This window comes from Vicugna pacos, chromosome 14, assembly GCF_048564905.1.
Source record: "Vicugna pacos chromosome 14, VicPac4, whole genome shotgun sequence".
In the NCBI taxonomy this organism is placed as follows: Eukaryota; Metazoa; Chordata; class Mammalia; order Artiodactyla; family Camelidae; genus Vicugna; species Vicugna pacos.
Window position 1 is genome coordinate 63,565,081 of NC_133000.1, and position 26,727 is coordinate 63,591,807.

The 26,727-nt window shown below is 48.4% G+C and overlaps 1 protein-coding gene across 1 annotated transcript in view; it reads right to left on the reverse strand.

Moving 5' to 3' along the window:
• Positions 1 to 26,727, reverse strand: part of STK24 (serine/threonine kinase 24) — a 92,414-nt gene that overhangs the window by 20,104 nt on the left and 45,583 nt on the right. The window contains exon 3 of the mRNA XM_072976481.1: positions 5,658 to 5,714. Coding sequence (XP_072832582.1) covers positions 5,658 to 5,714 — 57 coding nt within the window. The remainder of the gene's footprint in view (positions 1 to 5,657; positions 5,715 to 26,727) is intronic.

The window sequence follows — 26,727 nt, forward strand, 5'->3', positions numbered from 1 at the left end:
TACCCCATCTCTGGGTGACTCTGGACGCCCTCTCCCAAGTCTGCTTCCCCTTCCGCCTCTGTAACGGGGACTCTCAGTATCACACGGCCCCCCTGACTAGGGACCACAGCCGCCAGCAGCACGTGTGGGCCTGTGACCAAGGTCTTGCCTAACGAATGTGAGAAGTGACACGTGCCCCTCACCATCACCAACCCCCCTGCCCCGGCCCGGTCCTGGCTTTGAAACGCCAGCAGCCGGAGAGGACGATGATGGGAAGTCCACGGGAAGCCTCCCCACCACGGCAGGGCCGAGACCACTGACCCACGTGTGGGAGAGAAATAAATCCCACTGCGTGTGAGACACTGTTTGGGGGCCACTACAGCAGCAGCTTGGCCTAAACATTACGGAACACGCCGCCTCATTTTAAAAGAAATCGTGTCGCATATTCTTTTTTAAGTCTGTCAAACATCTCTGCCTGACTGAGTGGCCAATTTACGCAGCCAAGCTCCTTCTTTTAGAGTCCAAGGCGGTCCCTTAGATTCTCGGGCAGCGAGGACAGACTCATCTTTTCATCAGGGAAAAGTCTTCCAGTCCCAGGTCCTCCCGGCTAACCCACGCCCCAGGTCTCCCGCTTCGCCTCCCTCTGCTTTGTTTCCCTGTAGCGCTTTCCCACACGCGTCTGACCAAGTGCCTCCTTCCCCCAGCAGAATGTAGCTCCTAAGAGAGGCTTCCTGCTGCCCTGTTCACTGCTGTCACTCCCAACGGCCAGACCGGCACCTGACATGCAGCATACAACAAAAATTTTCTGAATGAAAAATGAATTTACCCAAAATCTGTCACATTTTAAGTTATATGGTCTTGGACTTACATGATGCCTACAACGCTCCTAAATTCTGGTTCCCTAGAAGCAGATGGAATTTGAGAAATTATTTATATAGTGGTTTTCAAATTATATTCACTCAAAGGACCCAGTATTTCCTCAGAGTGGTCTTGGGGATCCTGCAAACGTGTCTATTCAATTCATTCAATTTTCTTTGAAATTAAAAAAAAATAGCAGATCGAACACACTCAAAAGTGCACAGGGCCAGGGCTTTGAAGCCAGTCAGAAAAAGGTCCAAAGTCCAGCTCTGTTTGCTAGCCAGGACCCCTAACTTCTGAGTTTCCATCTCCTCAATTAAAACGAGATGATTCAGGGACATTCAGAAAGGGAGGCCTGGTTCTTGTCATCAGTCACTCCTGTGGAAAGTAGATGGCACCCTGCTGGGGCTCACACCACATGGAATTTTCTTTGTAATAAGTGCAGATAATTTTATACTTCCTTCCAGCTGCAATGTCTAAAATTTCACAGGCTTCAAAGCTCCAAAGAAAGTTGCCACTAAATAAATTAAATCGTTGTGGCAGTAAGAATGAATAAACTGAAGCATTTAGAGACTAGAATTGCTGCTCTGAAGGACTCAGTGCTGGAAAAGAGTCCCCACACGCAACTTTCTGTATGCCACAAACGAAATTCACTTAAGATAATAGTGAATCTAATTATACAAAATGAGGCAATTTTCTACATTTCTGTAGTATTTCCCAAAAGAGTAAAAAAAATGAAAAGCAAAGCAAGTCATAAAATTTATTGAGCTGTTTCCTTGTTTTCTCCATTTAAATATAATTGTTTATACCATATTAATTTTTTTTTCTTGAAATTCCCTTTTGAACACTATTTTGACCAAGTGCTTACATGTTTTATGTAACCCAATGTGATTTTTCTAATTGGGCATGTAAGACTTTTGGAGATACATATAGTTTGAGAGGTTTACCTCCTCCTCTCCCCAAAATAGTATTACTATGAGAAAGTGAACTCCTTTTAATCAAAGGGTATTTCTTAGTGAATAAAATCTGTGTCGACTATAACCACTAAAAACTATATCTTCCAGCTCTGAGAGCAGTGAAAACCGCAGACCCATCACCCTGACAAATCTGTAGCAAGCAGGACACATCCTCTTAACACAAAAATGATAGATCAGGCCTGACCTGGAGATCAGCGCTCACCCAAAAAGCCCAGCTTTTACAGGACGGGCAGGGAAAGAGCGCCGATTACACTGACTTCCCTGCACAGGTACGAGATGTCAGGGGCTAAACAACTCTTTTAATTTGTTAACTGTTAAAACTTGTTTTGCATATACTGTGTTTCAGGGATGACTTAAGTAACACTTATGATTTGCTGGTCATTTCTGAGCACTTTGTCAGAGACCAAAATCTATCCATGTTCTTCCATGAGAATGGAGCTGCAGGCTGTGACGCTGAGGTCATCCTACACCAAGCTCCCACTCTGGTGTGAGTGGGCTGGTGCACCCAGTGCCACAGCAGCGCCAGGCCAGGTCGGAGACACAGCCACTGGTGGGGATCCAGCCTCACCATAAACACACTGTGAGCCCAGCAAGGCCTCTGCGTGTGCATCCAGGAAACCCAAGTGTGCGCTCCCACTGAACCTGACCATTGCCTCGTGTGGTGTCATGCCATCCCCCACCCCTAAAAGCAAATTTAAATTTTTTAAAATTCTAATTAATTATAAATGAAAATGTTCCACATATATTTTAGGAGCTACCATCTAAAACATGAAACAATGATGGGGTATCAGCTCCTCAATGTTAAAATCAGTTTCAGAAAATAAGAAACTGTTCTTAGGTCAGACAGTGGTGGGCAACAACCCGCATGGCTGCTTGGGATGAACTCACTGGTTTCCCACGAAAGAGCAAAACTGGTTTCAAAAGGAGACCTATAATTTTCAGCAATATTGTCAGAAGCAGATATTCCTACCATAAGGCATAGTTTGGTCCTTTCTTCATGCAGCTGAAGAGGGGAAACAGAAATGGATAAAAACAGAATTATCTTTGTAAGCAAGATTTACTGGTAAGCAGACGGCTTCACCAGGGAATTCTACCAAACATACAAAGAAGAACTCATACCAGTCTTTCTCAAACTCTTCCAGACGATTGAAAAGGAGGGAATACTCCCAAACTCATTCTATGAAGCCACCAACACCCTGATACCAAAACCAGGCAAAAACACTACCAAAAAAAGAGAATTACAGACCAGTATCACTGATGAACATAGATGCAAAAATCCTTAACAAAATATTAGCAAATAGAATTCAACAGCACATAAAAAAGATTATACATCATGATCAAGCGGGGTTCATCCCAGGGACACAAGGCTGGTTCAACATATGCAAATCAATCAATGTAATACACCACATCAACAAGAGAAAGGACAAAAACCACATGATCATCTCAACAGATGCAGAAAAAGCATTTGATAAAATGCAACACCCATTTATAATAAAGACTCTCACCAAAGTGGGTATAGAGGGAACATATCTCAACATCATAAAAGCTATATATGACAAACCTACAGCCAGCATAGTACTCAACGATGAAAAACTCAAAAGCTTCCCATTAAGATCTGGGAGAAGACAAGGCTGCCCCCTAACACCACTCCTATTCAACATAGTCTTGGAAGTCCTAGCAACAGCAATCAGGCAAGAGAGAGAAATAAAAGGGATCCAAATTGGAAAAGAAGGGGTACAAGTGTCACCATATGCAGACGACATGTTACTATATATAGAAAAACCTAAAAGGTCCACACAAAAACTACTAGAACTAATCGAAGAATTCAGCAAAGTAGTGGGTTACAAGATTAATGTTCAAAAATCAGTTGCATTTCTTTACACTAATGATGAATCAACAGAAAAAGAAAGTAAAGAAACAATCCCCTTTAAAACATCACCCAAAGCAATAAAATCCCTAGGAATAAATCTAATCAAGGAGGTGAAAGAATTATACACAGAAAACTATAAACCACTGATGAAGGAAATTAAAGAAGACGTAAAACAAATGGAAAGATACCCCATGCTCCTGGATTGGAAGAATCAATATTGTTAAAATGGTCACACTGCCCAAGGCATTCCACAGATTTAATGCAATCCCTATCAAATTACCCAGGACATATTTCAGAACTAGAACAAATCACAATAAAATTTATATGGAACCACAAAAGACCTAGAATTGCCAAAGCATTACTGAAGAAAAAGAAAGAGGCTGAAGGAATAACTCTCCCAGACTTCAGACAATACTATAGAGCTACAGTAATCAAGACAGCATGCTATTGGTACAAAAACAGACATATAGACCAATGGAACACAATAGAGAGCCCAGAAATGGACCCACAAACTTTTGGTCAACTAGTCTTTGACAAAGGAGGTAAGAATATACAGTGGAATAAAGACAGTCTCTTCAGCAAATGGTGTTGGGAAAACTGGACAGCAGCATGTAAATTAATGAAGCTAGAACACTCCCTTACACCATACACAAAAATCAACTCAAAATGGATTAAAGACTTAAACATAGACAAGATACAATAAACCTCCTAGAAGAAAATATAGGCAAAACATTATCTCACAAACATCTCAAAAATGTTCTCCTAGGGCAGTCTACCCAAGCAATAGAAATAAAAGCAAGAATAAACAAATGGGACCTATGAAATTTACAAGCTTCTGCACAGCAAAGGAAACCATAAGTAAAACAAAAAGACAACCTACGGAAGGGGAGAAAATTTTTGCAAATGAAACCCACAAAGGCTTGATCTCCAGAATACACAAGCAGCTCATACGACTTAATAAGAAAAAAGCAAACAACCCAATCCAAAAATGGGCAGAAGACCTAAACAAGCAATTCCCCAAGGAAGAAATACAAATGATCAATAGGCACATGAAAAAATGCTCAGTATCACTAATTATCAGAGAAATGCAAATCAAAACTACAATGAGGTATCACCTCACACCAGGCAGAATGGTCATCATTCAGAAGTTCACAAATGAAAAATGCTGGAGAAGCTGTGGAGAAAAGGGAACCCTCCTACACTGCTGGTGGGAATGCAGTTTGGTGCAGCCACTGTGGAAAACAGGATGGAGATTCCTCAAAAGACTAGGAATAGACTTACCATATGACCCAGGAATCCCGCTCCTGGGCATATATCCAGAAGGAACCCTACTTCAAAAAGACATCTGCACCCCAATGTTCATAGTAGCACTATTTACAATAGCCAAGACATGGAAACAGCCTAAATGTCCATTGACAGATGACTGGTTAAAGAAGATGTGGTATGTTTATACAATGAAATACTATTCAGCCATAAAAAGACAACATAACGCCATTCGCAGCAACATGGATGTTCCTGGAGAATGTCATTCTAAGTGAAGTAAGCCAGAAAGAGGAAGAAGAATACCATATGAGATTGCTTATATGTGGAATTAAAAAAAAAAAAAGAACATAAATACAAAACAGAAACAGACTCATAGACATAGAATACAAACTTGTGGTTGCCAAGGGGGCAGGGGGATGGGAAGAGACAGACTGGGATTTCAAAAATTGTAGATACTGACAGGCATATGTAGAATAGATAAACAAGATTATACTGTATAGCACAGGGAAATAGATTCAAGATCTTGTAGCTCACAGCGAAAAAAAATGTGACAATGAATATATGTATATTCAGGTATAACTGAAAAACTGTGCTCTACACTGGAATTTGACAACACTGTAAAATGACTATAACTCAATAAAAAAAGTTTGAAAAAAAAGATTTACTGGTAAGAGCTTTGATGCATATTAAATATCCGATGTGATACTTACTAGATCCAGTGCGGAGCCTCCACCAAGATATTCCATTATTATCCACAATTTAGTGTCCTACAAAAACAAAAAAGAGGGAGGGAAGTTATTTTTTTTAAAGGCAAAAAAGATTATTTTATATTTTTCACCGTGATTTTGGAACTAGGAGCTTTTATACATATGCAACAGCAAGGAAAGTGTGTCTGAGGGAGTTCCGTGTGGGAAACCTGCATTGTGTCAGCGGGGATCCCACATCAGACCCTCCCATCCAGGCAGGGGGTCCCACACCTACTGAACCAGAGGGTAAGGACACCCATTTCCACACCACCTCAGCAGGTGACCCTCAGGTGCAGGAGGGTTTGGAAACCAGTCCCCAAAACCAGGCAAAGCCAGCAGCAGCCATGCAGGTCCTGCCACGGGCGTCAGCCAGGAGGTGCCAGGAGCACAGCCATGGGGACAGGTCCCCTTCCTCCGGCCTGCAGCTCTAAGACGCACAGAGAAGGCAGCACAGCTCATGTAGCCTTCCACCTGCTGCCCAGAGCCTGTCCTCCAGCACCCCTCACCAGCCTCCAGGTCTGGTGTCTTTTCCCTTTGTCTCTCCTGAAGCCACGCAGCCCCTGTGACTCCCAGAGTTCTCTTTTCAAACACAAGTCCCAGAGGGCTAGAAATCAACTCTCGCAGGGGTGGCCAACACCATTTTGGACAGTACAAGAAAGCTCAACTGTTTTTCTACAAGGAACATGGAAGTTCACATTTCTACTCCCACACCCTTTCCTCCGGCGCCGTCTGGCCCAGCTTCCATCCCTTTTATTAGATGGTGTTGAGGGTGAGTCCCCAGCAGTGAGAGAAGCGGTGGCCGGCAGGTGCCCCCTCCACTCCCACCTGCAGGGAGCCGGGGCTGAGCAACAGGACCGCCTGGGAAACAATCTGCCCTGACTCTGAGGTGTGGGGCCACCACGCTACTTCCGGAAGCAGCAAGACAAGGGATCCACCTCGCCCTCCGTTCTGAAGCTCCACATTTCTAGTCCTTGCTGGGCTGGCCCCACGGCCAACTGCTCACCTGCCTGCCAGCCTGGGAACAAAGTGACCCTGCATATGGCTACCTTCCCCTTTCAGGGAGCCTAAAAGGGGACAAAGTGACCCTTTATCCTGTGTTGTCTTAAACCCTCAGGGGAATTTCAGCCAAAGCAAACAACTGGCAAACCTAGGCTCCCCAGCGGAAAGGCTTTATTCAGCCCCACCCTTCGCTGTAAAGGCTTCGCCCTCTGGGAGCGAGAGATGGAGCAACAAGACCAGCCCAACTTCCACAACCAAGCAGCTCGTTCCTGGAACCAGACACGCAGGGTCTGAACGCTACCCACCGTGAGGTCGGCCAGACTGGGGCGGGGCACTTAGGAAGATATTGCTGGGTCCTTCATTCAGGCCACTGCTTTTTAAATACCTTGGCCAGGTCCTAAGACCAACGAGCTTTTGTCCTTGGTTCCACCAGTTCCACCAGTTGGGGAATGGGAAATGAATCATGAAAGGTTCCACTGGTCCCCACCTGAAGCTGCTTTCCAACCTCACTGAGTGTGGCGCTCACGGCAGCCACTGTGTTGGCCAGAAAGTGGGGCGGCACCTTCCCCCCACCAGCTCCTGTGTGCTCTGCTTGGCCAGTCCCCGCTCCCTCTGGGCCACGCCTGCTCTGCCTGCGGGGAGCGGGGAGCCCTGCCTTCTACAACTAAAACAGACCTACTCGACCACTGACGACCGCTGACGCCTGACAACTCCCAGAGTGGGGCCCAGGAGAGGGGACAGCAGGGACCAGCCAGATCTCGGGGGTGGAACCAAGTGTCTTAAGATAAAGCAAATGAGCTGGCACCGAGGTGGGGGAGGCAGTGAGGGGACGAGCGCAGGTGCCAGCAGATGGGCAGGACGGAAGCTGTAGAAGGAAAGAGCCTACAGAGAAAGGTCTATCTTGTAGCCTGTGTTAAGCGCTTCACACCTTCTCCCAAAGGTCACTGAAGGCCACCAGAGCAGACGCTGGCTCCTAAAGAGTGCTCGAGGTGTGTGGAGAAGGGCCGGAGACAGCAGTGAAGGGTGTGCGGTCAGGGGCCCAGGAGGCAGAGGGGCAGCCATGGGATGCGGAGCCCAGCAGGTCAGGGGGCCTCACTCGAAAGGGTGCCTGGCCACTCCCTTCACTGACAGGCAGCCCTGGAGGGGGCGGCAGAGGACATGGTGACAAAGGTGCCCACAGGCCATCCCTGGAGGGAGAGTGAATCTCCTTTCCCTTTAACCCAATTGCTGGTTTTAAAGTAACTGATAACTTCTACCAAACTTCAGTACGAACTCCCAACCCCAGCCCTGCACAAGCATCCATCTACCTCCTCCCTTCCATGCCTGGCTCCAACACCACAGGCTTGGAGTCCTCCTGCCCGGCCTCCTGCACATCACAGCTCACAGGCCTGGCCTCTGAGGACATGCACCAGGGTGCCCACCCCCAGGACTCCAGGCCCAAACTCTGTCCTCACTCTCCCTGCTTCCAAGGAGGTCCAGCTCAGTCGCCACCAGAGGGCAGCCTGGCCAGCAGTGTCCTCCGTCCCCCACCGCCTCCCACTACCAGTGAGCCCTAGTCCCACGGGGGACCTACTCACACCAGTGACCTCTCCACTCATTCCTCACCTTCCCCTGACACTTTCCTCCACTCCTCTGGGCTCAACTACTTTCCCACTTTCTCCGGTCTGATTCTCCCACGTCCCAGTGCACCCTAAGGTTATTGGTTCTGCTTGGCTCCTCCCTCTCCTGGCTCACATCCCCAAACTGTAACCCCCGGATGCTGCTTTCTCTTTCCTCCCGAGAGGGAAGGGTGCTAGAAACACCTCTGCCTAGCTCACAAACCAGGTCAGGACAGAGATGCTGCGGATGTTATGAAAACCAGGGACAAAGTGAAAGGCAGACTTCAGCATCTGTGGAGGCCTTGGTGCAAATGCAGGACCGTGTGGCACCAGGTGGCACACCTGCAGCACCACAGCTCCAGGGCAGGACACACACTCAACACAGGCAGAGGAGGCCTCTTCAGTCTGCCATCAGTCATGATCTCAAATAATACTTTCTACTACCATCAATCCTTAAAGACGACACGTTCAAAGCGGAGTAAATGGACAAGCTCAGGAAAGTGAGGGTTGCGGGTGAAGCACTCCCGTTCGGCTTTGTCAGGATTTCAAACCTTCGGTGCTCCTGACCTTTGAGGCTGGAAATGTGGGGGGTGGGGGTGGGGGTGCACTGCAGGGTGTACAGCAGCATCCCTGGCCTCCACCCACTAGAGGCGGGCACTACATGTCCAGTTCTGACAATGTTAAACATCCCCAGGCACCGCCAATGTCCTGTCCTCTGGGGGCCAGAACCACCCCCACTGGAAACCTCTGAACTGCATGATCCATGTTCATAAGCTTGACGTGTTACTGCACCGCAAGTGCTGACCACAGTCCTCTCCACATCTTGGCAGAGCCAGTTTATACCCTGAGACCCCCAGCTAGACCACCACCACCACTCACTGTGAGACATCAAAGCTCTGAATTCCTCATCCACGAAAAGATGGCGATAATCTGTGCTTCCAACCCTTACAGTTCAACTGACAATAAAATGAACGTGAAAGCCCTTTGCAAAGCTCAAGGTACTAAACATTAACATAATCACCCGTTAAGTGCCTCAGAATAAGCCGGCAAAACCAAAACAGCCCGATTAGCAAGACTAAGTGGTATTTCTCTGCATGGGAATTTCTGAGCAAAATGAAATCTGGAACAACGACTCATACACGTTCTACACTAGAATGAAAAATAATTACTGCCCTGCCAGTCTTGAAGCAAGAATATCTGAGAAGGGTGGTCTGGTCAAGGGACACATTCCACCTGTTCCTGGTGACCAAGTCTTGTCACAGCTCAGATGCAGAACCACTGCCCTCATAAAACCTGCCAAATTGTGACTTGTGGGGTACCCTAAGAAAAATACGTAAGATTTCTTAAAATAAGAATGATTTTAATCAGAATAATTTCATTTCTTAAAAATGACCTCAAACAACAGAAATTATGAATGAGCTTGTGACAGAATTTTCTGATAAGGGAAAGAAAATGGGTTATTTATTTAATAAATTCAGGATCCAAAATTTAAAAGGTACTGAGTGTATAAAGTGAGAAGTTTCCCTCTCACCCCTGGCTCCTGGCTGTCCAGCCTCCACACCCAGCAAGTTTTCATCCCATCTTCTGTAACCTCAGAGAAGCATCTTATGCAAACACCTATAAACTCTTTCTCGCCTTCTATCCAAGTGTAACCTTCTATACAGTGTTCTATGCCCCGCTTCTCCTTTGAGCATTCTATACTTGCCCATAAAGGAATCTCCCCTTAAAAGAAAATACAAACTTTTCAACCTATTGACAACATTAGGTTGTTTCCATTCTTCTGCAATCATGAGCCAGGCATCAGCTCAAGAACCTCATAGAAAATATCATTTGGGGAGTTCCTGGGAGGGGAATCGCCAGGCCAGAGGAATCCACTTGAATTTAAACAGATAATGACAGATAATGACAAATTATTCTTCAAAGAGGGTGGCTCCATTTAGACTGCCTCCAGCAATGTCTGAGTGCCAATTTCCCCTTTTCTTTGCAGACAGAGTGTGATCAAACTTTTTTTGGTCATTGCTAGGAACAGAATTGTGCCCCCTTCTCAAATTTGTATGTTGATGTCTAAACCTGAAGTACTGAAAAATGTGACCGTATTTGGAGACAGGGTCTTTGGAGAGGTGATCACGGTACAGGCTATCACAGAGGTGGGCCCTAACCCAGTCTGCCTGGTGTCCTTGTAAGAAGAGGAGATCAGGACACAGGCTCACAAAGAGGGAAGACCACGCGAGGACACGGGAGAAGCCGCCAGGAGAGACAGGCCTCAGAGGAAACCGCCCCTGCCGACCCCTGGGCCTCGGCCTTCCGGCCTCCAGAGCTTCAAGGGAACTAAACTTGTGCTGCTGACGCCCTGAGCCTGCGGGACTTTGTTACAGGGCCCCAGCGAATGCAGACAGTCACCAACCCACAAGCAGGGGTGAAAAATAAAAAAGGCATCTCGTGGAGCTTATCTTTCTCTTATTGTAACGAGACTGAACTTATGCGCTGAAAAGTCGTGCACGTTTCTCTTGTGAATCCTCTTTCATTTATGTTTCCATTGGGTTACTAACCTTTTTTAAAGTAGCAGCTTTTAACATAAAGTAGCCTCTTGTAATATGAGCCACAAACACAGCATTTTCCTCATTTATCTTTCTATTTTGCTTTTGGTAATTTTTACTTGCAGAAGTTAATTTAATGGAGACACATCATCACTAATGGCACCACTTATGGGCAGACTCGCCCTGACTGTCTGGAATGGGTGACTGAAAGCTGAAAGCGCTCCCCACCCTCACGGGGGCTTGACAGACAGACAGATGACAGGAAGGTTAAAAGAAGGTAAGAGAAGCAGGGCAGATTCTGCATTGTTAACAAAGAACAAGATTTTTTCAGTATGAAATTGCAATGAAGTGAGCTGTTTCTGCTTCTGCACTGCACTCCTTTGCCCCCCAGTCACTGGGAAAGGCTGAGCCCAAGTGGTATTAACCATGCACAAGGTCTTATCAAAACAGACTTCCTGAAGAATGTGGTTTTTACAGCAAAGGTACCCTTCTGCTAAGAAGCTGTGCATGACCACAGAATCTGGAGACCGGGTAGGATCCTGCCTCTGACCCTCATCAGCTCCGTGACCCCTGACACCATGCCCGCAGTCGCATTTGGTTTCCCATCTGTGGGGGCACTAAAGACCACCCATGTCAGAGGGGCAGGCCCAGCACACATCAGTGCCCGTGAGCTGGAGCTGTTGGTGCCACATTAACTCCAGAGTGTCCCACTGGCAACGTGGTTTGTGCCCTTCAGGAGAAGCTGGGACCAGCACACAGGTGACAACTGACAGAAGTGAAAAGAGTGTACAGGGGGCCCTCCCGGAACCCTAGTTTGAAATGGAAGTAATTTTAAGCCGAAGACACTTCGGATTCCTAAGACACAGAAAGCAGCCTCCTCAGAGCCTCCTTGATCTGAGAGACGAGGCTGCCACACATCCCTCTTTGGGGCCTGTCGCAGGAGGCAGGAGGCGTGCAGCCCCAAGGGGACCAACGTGACCACAAACTGCACGCTGTGTTTGTCCTTCTGAAAACCCACCTGTCTTTCCCGCAGAAACTTCTGTGTTCTTCCCTCCCTTTTCCCTATTGAGCTCTGTATATAAGCCTCTACCTTGAATAGTTTAATGAGAGTAAATACTTATAAACTTTTTTTTTCCATGTTAATCTGTCCTCGGTCATTTTCATTTGCAGGCTCCCTAGTCAAAGAGGAAAGAGAAAGTTTCTTCTTCCAGACAAGTGGTAAAACATGAAGCCAACTTTTTTTTTTTTAACTCACGGGCACTCTGCAAACCACCCCAGGTAAATCAAGTTCAGCCCCTATCACTTAACTGATCTTCAGTTACTCAGATGGCCTGCAATCACAGGAGAAGGGTGGATCCCCGTGGCCACCCTGGTCCCCAGCTGCATTCTGAGTTTCTCTATTATTTCAGCAACACAGTTAAAGGTGGATGGGGAATGACACACAATGCTGACTTCGGGTGACATCCGGGATCAAAACTTTCACACAAGAGGGAGGGCCCTCTGGCCTTTAGCCCCCTCCAGGTGGTCATTACCAAAGCCAACCCAGCACCGGGCTCTGCAGTGGACAGGACGCCGACTCTTCCATTACCCACCCCCCCAGCCTCGCCCATATCCTCTGTGTTACTGAGCACATCCAACTCAGGAACAGTATCTCTAACTCGCTTCAATAGGGAAGAAGGCCTTTACATGTAAAATACAGGAAAATGGAGTTTCTGTAGCAAATCATGTCTGTCCATATCATCTGAGGAGGTTGCCCCAGGACGGTCGCACGGGGAGCAGACTGCAGCACAGAAGGGCCATGGCCTGCCTGGGTAGAGGCGGGGAGATTGAGACCCACTGTTTGTTGTGTACCTGGTCTGCACTGGGCGCCGCCTTACACACACTATCCCACCAGTCCCAACACCCCCGGGGCGCCTGTGGCCAGCCCGCGTTCCAGGAAAGGAGCCAGCAGGGTAGAGCAGCTTGACAGGTCCTAGAAGGCGGCGGGTCCTGGAGCCGGCGCTCAGTCTGCCCACCCCTCCCCCACTGGCCACTCTCTTCGGGGGCAGGGAGACCATCAGCACAGCCAAGGACCAGCATGGGGGCAGTGGGTCACCGCTGACGGGGGGTAAAGGAAGGGCAGCCCGGCCTGCCCTCTTCCAGGAGGCCCTGAAGGACAAACGTGCCCCAGTGCAAGGAAAGTCTTCTAGTGCTAGAAACAAGGACAGACCAGGAGAAAGGCCACCACGTGCAAACACCAGCTAAAAATGACACTGAGCTATAAACCTGAAATGGCACAAAGAGAAGCAAATCAACTCAAAATCATCGAATCAAATCCTTAGAAAAAGTCTAAATCATCACTACAAACTAGCCAAAAATATTGGAAACACTACACACTCCAAAAGCTATATAATACAGCCAAAGATTTATTCAGAGAAAAACAGAGCATTATATATTTTCATTACCAAGCCAAAAAAGAGAGAGGGGGAGGGAGGAGAGAGGGAGCCTGGAGGGTAGGGGAGGGAGGGAGAAGGGAAGACATTTTACATGTTCAACACGAAGTTAGCATGGAAGGGAAAAGAAGGAAACCTAAGGAAAACAAAGAATAAAGACACATGCATAATGGAAAAGTTTAGAATGAGAAATCCATTTTATTCTTTAAATAACAGATAACCTTCAGCTACTATAATTAAGAAAAAATAGCTAACACTCATTTGCAAATATAGCAATAAAAAGATTAGAGATGGAAACATTTTTAAACACAAACAGAACAGATCACATTAGTTTATTATAGTAAGTTTGAAAATCTAGAATGAAATAGACAATTTCTCTGTAATGTATGAACTAACATTTACTCAAGAAAGAAAAAAAGGAGTTGGTGAAAAAAACAAATCAATTAACCTCCTCTAAAAATATCCATATAAAGATAAAGGCAGGCAGGCAGGCAAGCAAATGATTCTGCCCTTGAATATTTTGGAAGAACAGAATATTCCAGCAACCATCCTGAGGCACTGGACTTCTCATGACATCACAACCTAATACCAGCACCTGGAAAAGGTACCAGTGGAGGAGGAGGGAGGTGCATCTCTACATGTGAGGGATGTGGCGCTTCCTGGGACAGGGGGTTGTCATCTAATGTAAAGAAAGGGGAGCTTTTGGAAATGACTATAAAGTGTGAGAGTCTCCATAACACATAAAACTTTTTCATCTTTTTTCTACCACCACCTGCCCTCCTCCCACTAATTCTTGGGACTGGCTCAGCACAGCTTGTCTGCTAGACGGCAGGGTCCACAGTGCCTTCGGGGGACCTGACCCCTCCTCTGTGTCATAGGCAGAAACCTTACAGACCAGAACACAGCCAGAGCTGCTGCCCTTCCAGGCCACCTCTCATCCCCCTGACACCAGGGTCCCAGTTGGCTGGGACCAGGGTACTGGCTGAAGACGGGAGAGCGGAGGCCACAGCCTCCTTCAATATGGGAGAGTGGCCGCAGGCTTCCCGAGCGAACAGCCCAGAACCTCGCATGTCCCTGTCCTGGTTCCACAGGCGGGGCCCAGCACCATTCACAGGGTGCCAGCAGCAGCCCCATAGCTCACCAAAAGGCTCCAGAAAGAGTGCTTGGTGTGACTCTAGGTAATCAGCCTCTTCCCACTTTATAGAGTCAGAGACCTGGTTGGCACAGGGAAGGGGAGCAGTAGGGGCTCAAATCCAGACTTAATGCTGAGTCTGGAATCTAAACAGCAAGAACCACAGCAACAAACATCACAGACGCTAGGCAACTTCTACAGGATTCCAGTGAGGAGGAAAATGGTTCTCATGCAACTAACTGTTCTTACCTGGTTTCCTTCCAGACACCAATGAACTCTAATCTGACCCCCTGAAAAGCACATAAATTTACAAAATGTTTGCCTGTGACCTGAGGGATTCACACGCCCCGCTCCATCATATCACAATTAAGAACATTTGTCCTTGAGTCCTGCAATAAACTGGAAACTGAAGCTTCCCTAAAACGCTCTTCCTGGGGTTTGTGTCAGAGGAGTGTCTCTCCTGGAAGGGGCTGCCATCTAACTGTGTGCGCATGTGTGTTCGTACACATTAAGTCTCCCTAGATGGGTACCAAGATTCTCTTTCATCAACACAAACTTGGTACAAGGCAGTAAGAAATCTGCTCATGACAAGTTCCTGTGCTGACTGCTGGTAGACACTAAGGTGTATAAGAACACTCCGCTAAAACCTAAAGACCCTCACCGGGGAAATCAGGGAAACACTCACAAATGAGCTGAATCTGAGGGAGAAGAAAAGAAGCAACAGACAGAAGCATGGCAAAGTGCCCTGGGAGGTAACGTACGAGCACTTTCCTTTCCCCACTCAAATCCATCCTCGTGAAAGAGCAGTCAGTGCTCACTCCCTGCTAAGTCACACAAGTCTGCCATCGTTGTCAGAAGCTAAAAATGCACTCCTCCTGCAAAAGTGAAGTATTTCTAATAATTACAAGACTGTCCTTCTGACAGGCGAGGATTTTAATGGAACATTACACAGCATGTGTCACAAATATCCATCACAAAACCACAAAACCAAAAGAAATGATTACTGAGGACTTAGTATCACTTCAGGCTGGGAGCCTGAAGAGATCAGACAAGACCAAGTCAAAGGGCGAATGTGGCGGAGAAAGAACACTTTACTGTGTTCTGCAAATTTAAGAGATGCCTCAGGGTTAAGACAACTTACGGAGTTGGTGAATCCATGAATAACAAACGCTGTATCTCAATGCATGGGTGGCAAATTCATATTTACACTTTTACGTCCACCCTTTAGGGTATTTACCATACCTCTAAAGGTAAACAGCTTCCAAAGTAAGGGGCCTTTTTCATTGCATGCACTTGTCTGTTCGAAGCTGAACTATACCGAGGAGACGCTTCTGCTGCTCTTCCTTCCAATGTTCTGGACACCTCACCCACCTTTATTTTCTGCACAGTTCTACTCCAGAATGAAGTTAGATACAAGTACATGGTATTGATTCAGCGTAAGTGTTAGTGATGAGCTACTGGACACAGTCAAGCGGCACCTGAATTAGGGCGCCCTCCCCGAGGCTGGCAAGGAGCTACGCGTTTCTTGCCCCACACCCAACCATGCATGGCGTGAACCACCATCAATACCCCAGCCTCACTCCTGCCTCGGCGAGAAGACTGTCACAGCGTCACAGCATGTAAAAGTCCACGCAGTCCAATGCAGACGCCTAGAAAAGAGCCAGCCCACTCGCTCTGCCCACTACAAACCACGGTCAGTCAGTAACGGCCATGACCACGTGCGGCCCCCAGACAGGGTGCATAAGAGGCCCTGGTTCCAGCAGTCCGTCCACTTACTTTACTCACCCACGTGCCTAGAAGTCACGCTGTGCTGCACGAACTACTGGGTGAGGAAGAGTTCACCGCCCTCGCCGGGAAGAAGTCTTTTCTTTCATTACACAGCAAGCAGCTTCCTCATTACATAACCTATGTAAGATTTGTGATCTCATATACGATACAATTTCTTAAAATAAATTTACTTAGAAATACAGAAGTTTTAGAAAAGAAAGCATTTGGCATAATTATTTTCTCTGAATACATCAGCTGCATTTAGATACTCCAGACGAAAGTTTAAATATGCAGAACATGCATGCTGAGGCAAAAAGAACTAGAAAATACAACTAATACTTACTTTAAATTGTAGGTAACACTAGCCAGAAAACAGAGAAGAGTATCCTTTTGGTGAAGTAAAATATTTAGCCTAATTGGGATTTTAATCCATTCAACTTTCTGGATAGAAAAACATAAAACAGGGCTGCCAGATGTCTTCGGGGACTTTCTTCAATCACACCAGGACAGTGTGTTCGGGAGAGGGGAAGGGATCCAGTCCCCATTCTCCCAAACGTTCCAAAGTTTTCTATTACCCTTGACACTGAGCCTGCCATTATTTCCCCCGTGACTGATTGTGAAATGAAATGTATCCCCTTGTGATTTCAAAGCAAGACTTACTTGTGGATCAGTGTGGTCCACCCAAAAGTACATTGTTTTGCTTCTACGCAGTCACCCTGGAGTCTGATACAAAGGGCCCCAAGTGTCGTTTCTATTTTTCCCAGAAACGCAGGGACAGATGCTCGTGTCCTAAAAACTGCTCTCAGAGAAAACAGATGTTCTTATCCCTCTCCCAGGAGTTGCAGCTGCTCCAGGCCACAGGGGAATGCGGCAGATGACTTCCAAATGGCCAAGGAAGGCTGGGAGGGTGGCCACCACCGAGGGGGTGCACATGGAGGGGGCGGGGGCTTGCCCCACCTGGTGGGTGGCTGTGCAGACGAGCACCACTACTGCAGGGAGAGGAGAGCTCTGCTAGCCCTGGGGCAGCGGGCAGGCTCACCAGGGACACAGGCATCCTCTGCTCCATCCACACTGGGAGTGACGAGTACCGCCTCCAAGACTTGACGAGGCAGACGAGCTGCAGGGAGCACACTTAGAATCTAGCTGCAGACTCCAGGAAATGGCTTTAGTTTACTGCTCAGAGAAGGGGAATCAGGCCTGACCTCATCTCCACAGCAGACAGCAGGCTGGGCTGCCAAGCGAGGGAAAAGCTGTCCCTCGCGCAGCTGCGGAACACGGGACCGGCTGTTGCTGCCAGTTCTCCAGGCGACCAGAAGCCAACGACTGAACAACTCAGCATCCGTGGACTCAAACCCTCTAAGTCCCCAGACAGGCTCTGCTCTGGGCCGGCACCGCTGGTCATCTCTGGCTGTGGACTGATCTGGCTGTTTGTGAAGAACGCTAGGCCTCCCCCGCCACCAAACAAACAAACAAGTCCAACACCTGGGAAACCGCCACTCAAAGAGGTCTTAAAGAGCCGTGCGTCTGAGCGTGATTATTAAAACTTGCACGAATTTCCTCTTTTCAAAGACTCCTTATATTCACGTCACTTAAATGGAATCAGCAACTCCAAACCCATTCGCTTTAGGGAATATAGTAAATTAACTGAAGGCAACAAACAGCAAACATAGAATCAGCATGGAAACAGGGCAGATACTTGGAAATAACTCTGAAATCAACTGTGTTTAAAATAACAAGTCAGAAACCTAAGAAAACAACCCAGAGGAATCACAAACAGAAAATAAAATGGACAAATCATGTCATTTCCTGGCACACAATCCACTCTCTCTTCCAAGTCTTAACATACATAGAGTATAACTGTGGGGTTGCGCGTTTCTAAAAGCAACAAGCACCTTCCGGGTTCCTCCCGACTCCACCAGGTTCTGGCAAAGGCCGGCCCCAGGGAGGCGAGGTTGTGGGCCGGCTCCTGCCTGTCCTCTCCGGGCCCCACTTGGAGCCACCTCCCTGCCCTTCCTGTTAGAAACCAGGCGCATCTGGCCCTACCGCGTGTTCTCCGTGTCCATCTGCCGGTGCCCTCCTCGGGCGCGGTGAGGACGGGCCACAGAATTCATTATCGCAGTTCTTCCTGCCCCTTCCAGATCAAAGAAAATAAAAATTGGGGGGGGGGCGTAATTAGGTTTATTTATTTTTAGAGGAGGTCCTGGGTTCAATCCCCAGGATTGTGCACGCTAAGCATGTGCTCTACCACTTGAGCTGCACCCTCCTCCTCTCAGATCAAAGGAAATAAGACGCCAGTGTTTTCTGTCCCTTCATTTTACCTTCCATGCCACAGAAACAGTGATGGTGCCCCCAGAAAACTAGGGTGCCTCACATCAGAAGCTAAAACCGACTGTCCAGTCTCACACCGTTCACCTCCAATTACGAGGCCAGACCTCTGGGGAACTGGACTGAATGGAAGAGGTCCCCACACACCCGCCAGGTCCCGGAGGAGGTGGGGGTGCCAGGCACGCAGAGAAGCTCTAGAGGGCAGGCCACCGAGGAGGCTTCTCCTCGGGTCCCCTCCATCCTCCATGACGCCAGCGAGACTGTACGGGGGATGAGCCGTGTGGAGTTGAGACACCGGAGCCCCCTCTGCAGGCCCCAAGCCCACCTGGCATACTGGAACCTCCCAGCCAGGGCTGAACGAGGGGCCTACATCCCCGTCAGAGGTAGGAGGGCTCCCTGCTCCAGCTCCAGCTGCCTGCAGGGCCCTGCAGGCGGGAAGGAAAGCCGTGAGGCCAACCACCCCAGACAGCCGCTGGTGGAGAACACGCTGGTAACTCCATCTCCAGATACTGTCTCCTGGAGACCACTGGTGACCTGATGAGGGCCTCCGACACTGGCCCCTTGAAAACAGCTTCAATTAAAGGCCTAACGTTCTTGACCGGTTCACCCTTTTAAAGCCTGAGCACATCTCTAAGGCATCTCTGATGCGCGGCTGATGGGGGATCCTGCGCCTCAGGAATTTAAATTGGGTTGCTCATGAACACAGTTCGAAATCCCCGAAATCCCCATTCAGGGGTGGAATGGGGCACCTGCAGTTTTCAAAGTCCCCCAGTGTGTTCCTGCTCTAAGTTACGGCCCCTGGATTAAATAAGGACATCCCACCGACCCCTGTGACTACAGAGGCCGAGCTCATCAGAGGGCAGGCTGGACATGAGTTCCCGGGGTCATTCTTGGGGAGCCGTTCAGGCGGCTGTTTCTCTAAGTGGGATCCGAGGCCTAGGGAGGGTCGGGGCCAGGCACTGAGATCTGGGAGCTCGGGTGGTAGTTAAAGGCTTGGACTAGATGAGAGAGCAACGACCAAGCAGGAAATGGGAGCCAACCACCAACAGTGACCAACGTACAGAACGTCGAACGGAGACACTAGAAATTCCGGGAAGCAAAAGGCTGTCACACTTCCCGGATGTGAGGGGTCCTCGCTGCCTGGCCCACACTACTCCACGCACCAAACAAAGTGGCTTATTAATATTCAAGTGTTCCTTAAGTGAGCAAAAAGCGAACCACACCCCAGCTGGGGCAGAGGAAATCTTAGAAACTTCTTTAGCAAGATTTTAAGAAAAACCGAGACAAAAAGATTTTGCGGTAATGTGATATTAATCAAATGCCCCCAAACCCCCAGTAGTTTCTGTTTTCATTAAGATTTTAAACCTCCCATGGGTCTCGGCTCTGTAACCTTTGTGTGTGTGCTAATATTACTTTGCGCTTCCTACGCAAAAGACATGCACAGATACTTTACAGCTTATTTTTCCTAAATCCCCCAGTTTCACTCAGAAAACTATTTACTGAAAAGTGAAACTGTTTAAAACATTAACATGCTATTTCAGTAACTGCCTTTTATTTCATGCTTCACAGTCCTTTTGTCAATTCATCCAGTTTTTAATCCACCAACACTTTAACAAATGCTTTTCTCAAGGAAGCAAAACAGCAAGAGAGCCACAGAAAGTTACTCAGCGCTAACGTGGCATCTCTGGCATCTCCGGCATCTCCGGCCTCACCTTCGTAACCACATGTGATGTCTTCTACAGCTCATCCTCCTAATGCCGACTAGGGAAGTACTTCCAGAGGCACCCCGCAGGGACTTTGTAGAATTGAAATGTATGCTATGGGGGCGGGGGGAGGGCCCACAAAGAAATACACTGAGGAGATGCTGCACATTAAACTTCCCTTAGAGAGTCTCAAAAGCTCTGAGAATACTGTAACAGAAACCTACTGGCCCCAACGTGCCCAAACATTTCATCAGGCAGCACCTACTAACATCTTCAAGAGCGGGACTCAACCAGAAATGCTACCTTAAGCTCAAAGCCCCTTCAGAGCGGTCCCTGAGGCAAGCCAGCAGCTCCAGTCAGTCTGCGACCCTCCCAGCCATCCCACCACCGCCAGTCCGTGGAGCCCAGTTGCATGGTAGCAGTGAGGTTCAGCCGACAAAGACTGGGCAGGTCTGACCACAGCGGGAATGACATTAGTGGCAAATTTCATTATTCAGACTTATGAGAACCATGGGATGCTTACATTTTTTGATGACTTTGAAAGTCAAACACCTCACTGTCCTCCAGCACCCACCCCTTTTCTTACCACACAGGACAAGGAAAACATGCATAAAAAAACAGGTCTGTGTCAGACTAGCCAATACACTGTCTCTCTAGGAAGAGTCTGCTCATTCAAGTTATTGCTTAAACTTTGAAATGAGAATGCAAGAAAAAAAAAAAAAGAAAAGGAAACAACAGAGGGTTCCAACAGTATTTACATCACATCATTCACATCTCATGTGTGGTTTCAAACTCTTGAGTCTGTAATTAACCAAAGCGACTGAACACAGTTGGGTTTTCAGGAGCGGAGGTAGGGGTCGCTTACACAGCCTCACAGGGCCCCTGCCATGGTCTGTGGGGAGCAGGACCCCCGAAGGGGCCCTTTGCACACTCCCAGAGCCCCAGGGCAGCAAAGAGGCCAAAATCACCTCCGTCAATTTTTCAAGTGTAACTTTTTTTTTAATTCAGGAGCAGAAAACCACGCTACCTTTATAACAAAGGAGGGGACTTGGGTGCGTGTAGACAACTGACTGGTGTGATGGACCACACTTCACACTAACTTATCTGACCTCCAACACGCCACTAAACAGCCAAGCAGTGGGTGAGGCAGCTCCCCAAGTCCCAGCCTGGCTTGTCTTCTCCTTCTTCAGTTCAGTCTTTGTGAAGAGCATCTCCCCATCCTCTCACCCTCTGTCTCAAGAGGTGTGGTCACCCGGGCTTCTCCCAGAGTCTCCAAAGCCAGTCAAGGCTCCTTCCTTCTTCTGAGCTGCTGTCTTGGCTGAAAATCCTCAGCCGGCGCTGGAGAAACTCTGAAGAATGGATCCAGGAGGCCATGGCCCCGCCTTGCCCTAGCCCTGACACCCAACCCCTGCCCCTCACTAACCAGAGCCGCTCCAGGTGCAGAGCCCTCCCCTGCCCTCCTTGCCAGTGAGGCAAGGGCAGCGGGGCTCTGGGGGCACAGAGATCATTGTGTCATGACAGGTGGTCGCAGGAGGGACAGAGGGACCTGTCGCGAGGTCTTGGAGACCCAGAAACTGGGTCTTAGGATCAAGAGAGAGGGTGACCTTCAGACACCAACACAGGCGACTTCAACACACAGTCACAACATGCTACTGGAGGGAGAGGGCAGCACTCAGAGGCCCAAGTACTTTCTTCACATGCATGAAATCCCACTAACAACGTTCAAAAAGCAAATCCCTGTGAGGGTTACCTGTGGGGAAAGACACTTCACGTCCCAAGTAACTAAGGCTCACACACCTCACGAAATATACTGGAAATACTTTCCATGCATTTTTTCAGTACGGCCCACGTAAACACTAGTTAAATGTGCTCTAGGGGTCAGTCCTAAACCCAACTGCTAAACAGATCCCAGTTTGCCAAGAGACTCTTTTTAGAAACAAGTTACAGATAGACACAACTCTGCACACTTGTGACACACCCAGCAGAGGCTCAGAGACCCAGTGATCATCTGCTCAAAGAAGACTCACAGAGCCAGAGACGAAGGACGCGCCACGCCTGCTGACAGCTACTCCCATGGACCAGTTCTAGTTTCCCAAAAATGAAATAGAGGCAGAAACTTGATTAAAACCAGAAAAAGTAATATCAAGCATTATTAAACCAAGGAGTGAAGCCAGATTAAATTCACGCAATAACCTTGAGTTCACAACCTCCTGCTATCACACGAAGTCCAGTCTGTACTGGCCACCTGCCGCCGCCTTGTTCGCACGGTCCGTGCAAGAAAGAGCAAGGGATTGCAAGTGTCTGAATGCGCCTCTTAGAAAGTAAACACAGTATGGGAGACCCAGAAAGTCAGAGCAAGTAAGAAGCAGGAGATAATCTCCCTGATAATCTCCACACTAGCCAGAGCCTCACAAGGGCACAGCTCCCAGCAGTGCCCCTGACTCTGAGAGGAGATCCTTACGACAGTCAGGATGATCTTAATGGGTCAGAATAAATCACCCCCTCCCCACAAAGAAAGGGGGGGTTGACAATGAAGATTTTCCCTTTTGTAGAAATGAGTAAAGTTGTCATAAAGGAAATGTTCACAGTGAGGTGCCTGCCTGCCCCTCACTAAAACCCTGCAATGACTCTCCCTGACCAGAGGCCCCAGCAGCCCCTCTCGTGCTGAGGACACAGCCATGCAAACACCAAAACCACCCCGCTTCCTCCGACCTGCGCGGCCAGCAGTCTTGCAACAGCAGCTCACTCTCTTCACCGTCAGAAAGGGCGCTGTGAGGTCCAGTAACAAAGTGAGCAAGATGACACTTGTGTTCAAATCCATTTCTCTCAGCAACCATACTTCACTTTGCAAAGTCTGACATTCCAACAGTACAACTGAAACTTTACTCTCAGCACATTTTCCCAAGGAGACAAGTTAAAATTTCTCCTCTTTTGAACCCCAAAACCTAAGCTCTTAAAGACAAAAACAAAACAACAAAAAATCTGCTAAGAAACAGGCTAACTGATTCTGATACATCCATTTCTTGAAGAACAAAGCAACACAGCCAACAACAATCAAGCCTGTCCAGACCGTGACCCGCCGTCTAGAGAAACGCAGGCTTCTGGTCTATCATGCTTTCCCTGGGTCAAGATTTGGAGCAATACATCCTAAAAGTTCAGGGCTTCGTCTGTGTCATTTGCACACGCTGGCACCAGACTCGGCAACCCCATCAGAAGTGTCTCCACTGATACAAGCAAGAAGGGAAACAGACTCTGTGTAACTTGTCCCCAAATGGCAACAATGGCTCACAATGACCAGCACTGAGCCCAATGTGCAGTGAGTGAGACACAGAGCCATGAAGGGCTGACCATGGGCTCAAGACCATCATCCCAGGACCTCCTGTCCTCCACCAGGAGGTGCAGCCACAGCTGCCTGGCGCTCCACTCATCTCTGAGCCCTGCAGATGTGACGCGGCAGAACCCTGGCCCTGGCTGGAAACACAGAGTAAGCCTCAGGGCCTCCGACACATATGCCCGAGGTGTGGGTGGAGGCAGAGCCTGGGGATGATGAGGAAGGCACAGGTCTCTCTGGGCGGCACTGACAGCAGCTTACCTCCGTGGAAGTCTGTCCATGTTGGGGTCATGTGCCCACTGTCCATCGGGCTGCCATCCCTTTGAGGAGAGGGAGACACTGATGGGAACCAAAGGATCTTCTAAAGGCAAGTTCTTACCGCAAGCTGGCCCAAAGGTCCCTGCAATCAAAGAAATCATTGTGGTTTTGCATCTGGCACATTTCTGCCCTCTTTCTCCTACGGACAAGTCTGTCAGCCTCTGAATGGATCTCAACTTTCAAAACACAAAGTGCCCGGCAATACAGATGCACCTAGGTAAGTGATAAAGGAGATGAGAGAAACGCAAGAGGTCTTCGACGCCACGCCTCCGCGCAGAAAGTAAACGTGGTAACATTTCCTTCTCAGACAACAGCTGATCATTACTTTTAAGGAACCAATGTTTTCTAACAAACATTTCAACACAAGCGAACTCCACCTCATACCTGTTTAAAAAAATGTGACCAATAATGACTCCAAAATCCATGCGGCACTCTATACCAGCCTTGGCTAAAAGCAAGAGAAAAGGCTTAGATATAAACAAAAAACTGTGAGTGGTTAGCTTCTATAAGCACTGGTCTATAACCAACCTTGCCATTGACCAATCTCCGCTGATTCCTATTTATAACGAGGGAAAAGTCGTTAGACACAACTGAAGCATATAATCAGAAAGCCAGTCTCAAACTAAGTCAAGGAAAAATCATCAACACCCAGTAAACGAAGTTAAATACCTAATCCAGTGTAACAGTGCTTGGTTTACTGAACAGGTTACACAAATTGCTTTTAGCAATTCAACCTGCAGTAAGTCAACAGACACCCAATACCAAACATCAGCACTTCCTGACTAACCGCACAGCCAGAAAGCTGTCTGTGTATGTCTTACTGCACATCATACCACAATGTCCTTCTTTTCAATAAAAAAAACCCTTTCTTTCAAAGAAATGCCTGAAGATATCTGATGCTTGCCATCACAGTAATGTGAATAACAGAAATCAGAATTCTGTTTAGTCGTCTGTGCATCAAGCATACAAAGAAAGGAGGGGGGCCATCTACTCACAAAGAGTTTTATGAATACACGGGCGACCGCAGACCCATCCACGACAGAGCAATAAGGCAGGTGGCGCTGACAAGGAAAGCCACAGGACCACAGAACACAACTGGGATTCTTGGCAGAGACGGGGTGAAAGCAAAGGTGTGGGAGGGACAGGGCTGGCCCGCAGGGCTCGTGTGACAGCCAGCTCTTGCCGCTGAGGCATGGGCCAGGCGTCTGGATCTATGTCAGAGTGGCCAGAGCTACTGAAGCACATTCAAATTCAGGCCCTCGACACACAAGAGCTACAGAGTTGAACATCATGTATGCATTAGAGAGAAAATAAAACACTTTACACGTGCGAAGCAAGAATTTCTGCTGTTGGACTACTTGAGAATTAAGGTGGCAGTAAGTAAGAATTCAACACTAGGACCATATGGTCCTTTGAAGATGACACCAAACAGCCTCAGATTCAAGCAAGTGTGACATGGTGCCCTTGGGCCAGGGGCCTGCAGGTTCTCTGTCCGGCTAACTTGCCCAAACTCCCGGTGGGACCTCACTGGCCACGTGCACAGGGAATGCTGGCGTGTAAGCAGATGCCGGATTCTGCAAGATGGTGTTGGCACAGTGGATACTCCAGAAATGGACACATCAGCCCTCATGGGCAGGACCTGCCAGGAGCACTCATTGTCAGAGGCACTGCTGGCTGAGCCACTCAACCAACCCCACTCCCTCCCCCAACTCTGTGACTCTGGGAAGCCCACCCTTCTTCTAGCTTCGCAGTAACTCCTGCCTGGTGGGGGCCAATGAGGTGGCCCTGTATACCCCTCCACCCCCGCCAGGGGCTGTCGCGACTGTGACCCAGCTCTGATGAGTGAAACCTGAGGGAAGGTGCCCGCACCACCTGAGAAAGGCTTCCTGAGCCTTAAGAAACTCTTCCAGGAAAGAAGAGCCGTGTATCCACACACAGGCAGAGTCAGACCCCGAGGACTGCAATGAGAGAGGACAGGAGGAGCCCAGATCCCCCAGCACTGCTGACCAGCCGCTGTCCCCACCTGCAGCTGCCCTTCTTCTGGGATTTCTGCCACATAGGAAACGCACACTCTTGGAACCTTCTGAGCTGGCATTTTCTCTAAGACTGAAAGCATCTTGGTGGTAACGCCCTTCTGTGTGCTGCTGGTCTCTGCTGATGCCCGTTCCCTGAAGGTGACCCTACACATCAGAGGTTTTCACCCCTGACTTCACATTACAATCTCCAGGAAGCTCTTACAGTTTCCATCATCCAGGCCCCACCCAGCTGAGAACAAAGACAAGCGAGTCTGAGGGTGGGGCCAGGACTCAGGAACTTTAAACTCCTCAGGTGATGCCACCAGACTGCACTCCTGCAGGTGCTCCATCATCCCCGAAGGGGAGGAGAGGGCGGCAGGCTCACTAAGCAGCCATGGAGCACTCCCTCCTCGGGAAGGAATAGTTTAGCTTCCATCAAATGGGCTCAGCCACCCACTGAACATCGGCAACCCTCTGTAGGAGGGTTTCCCGTAAGGACAAAGGAGAGCAGAACCTGGGGGGACAGCAGTCAGGTGCAGGGTGGCCATTGGTGCAACAGGAATCAGGAACCTCTGGCCCTGTGCCCCAGCTCAACCACCCACCCTGGGAATCACTTCTCCTCCGCGCCACCATTTCTCATCTAGAGAATAAACAGTGGGGGCCAGGAGCCTCTGAGGTCCTTTCCTGCTGTAATAACCAATGGTTCTAATTTCTCTGTGCACAAGAAATGCTTTATTAAATGGCAAGCTAAGCCAAGGTAGAACTGGAAGGCATTTAAATGCGCCCAGTCTCTTTATTTGCAGAAAAGGACACAGGTCCAACCAGGTGACCACACTGCCAGTTTCACTCCGAGTCGGGACCAATCTTCAGAGGTAGG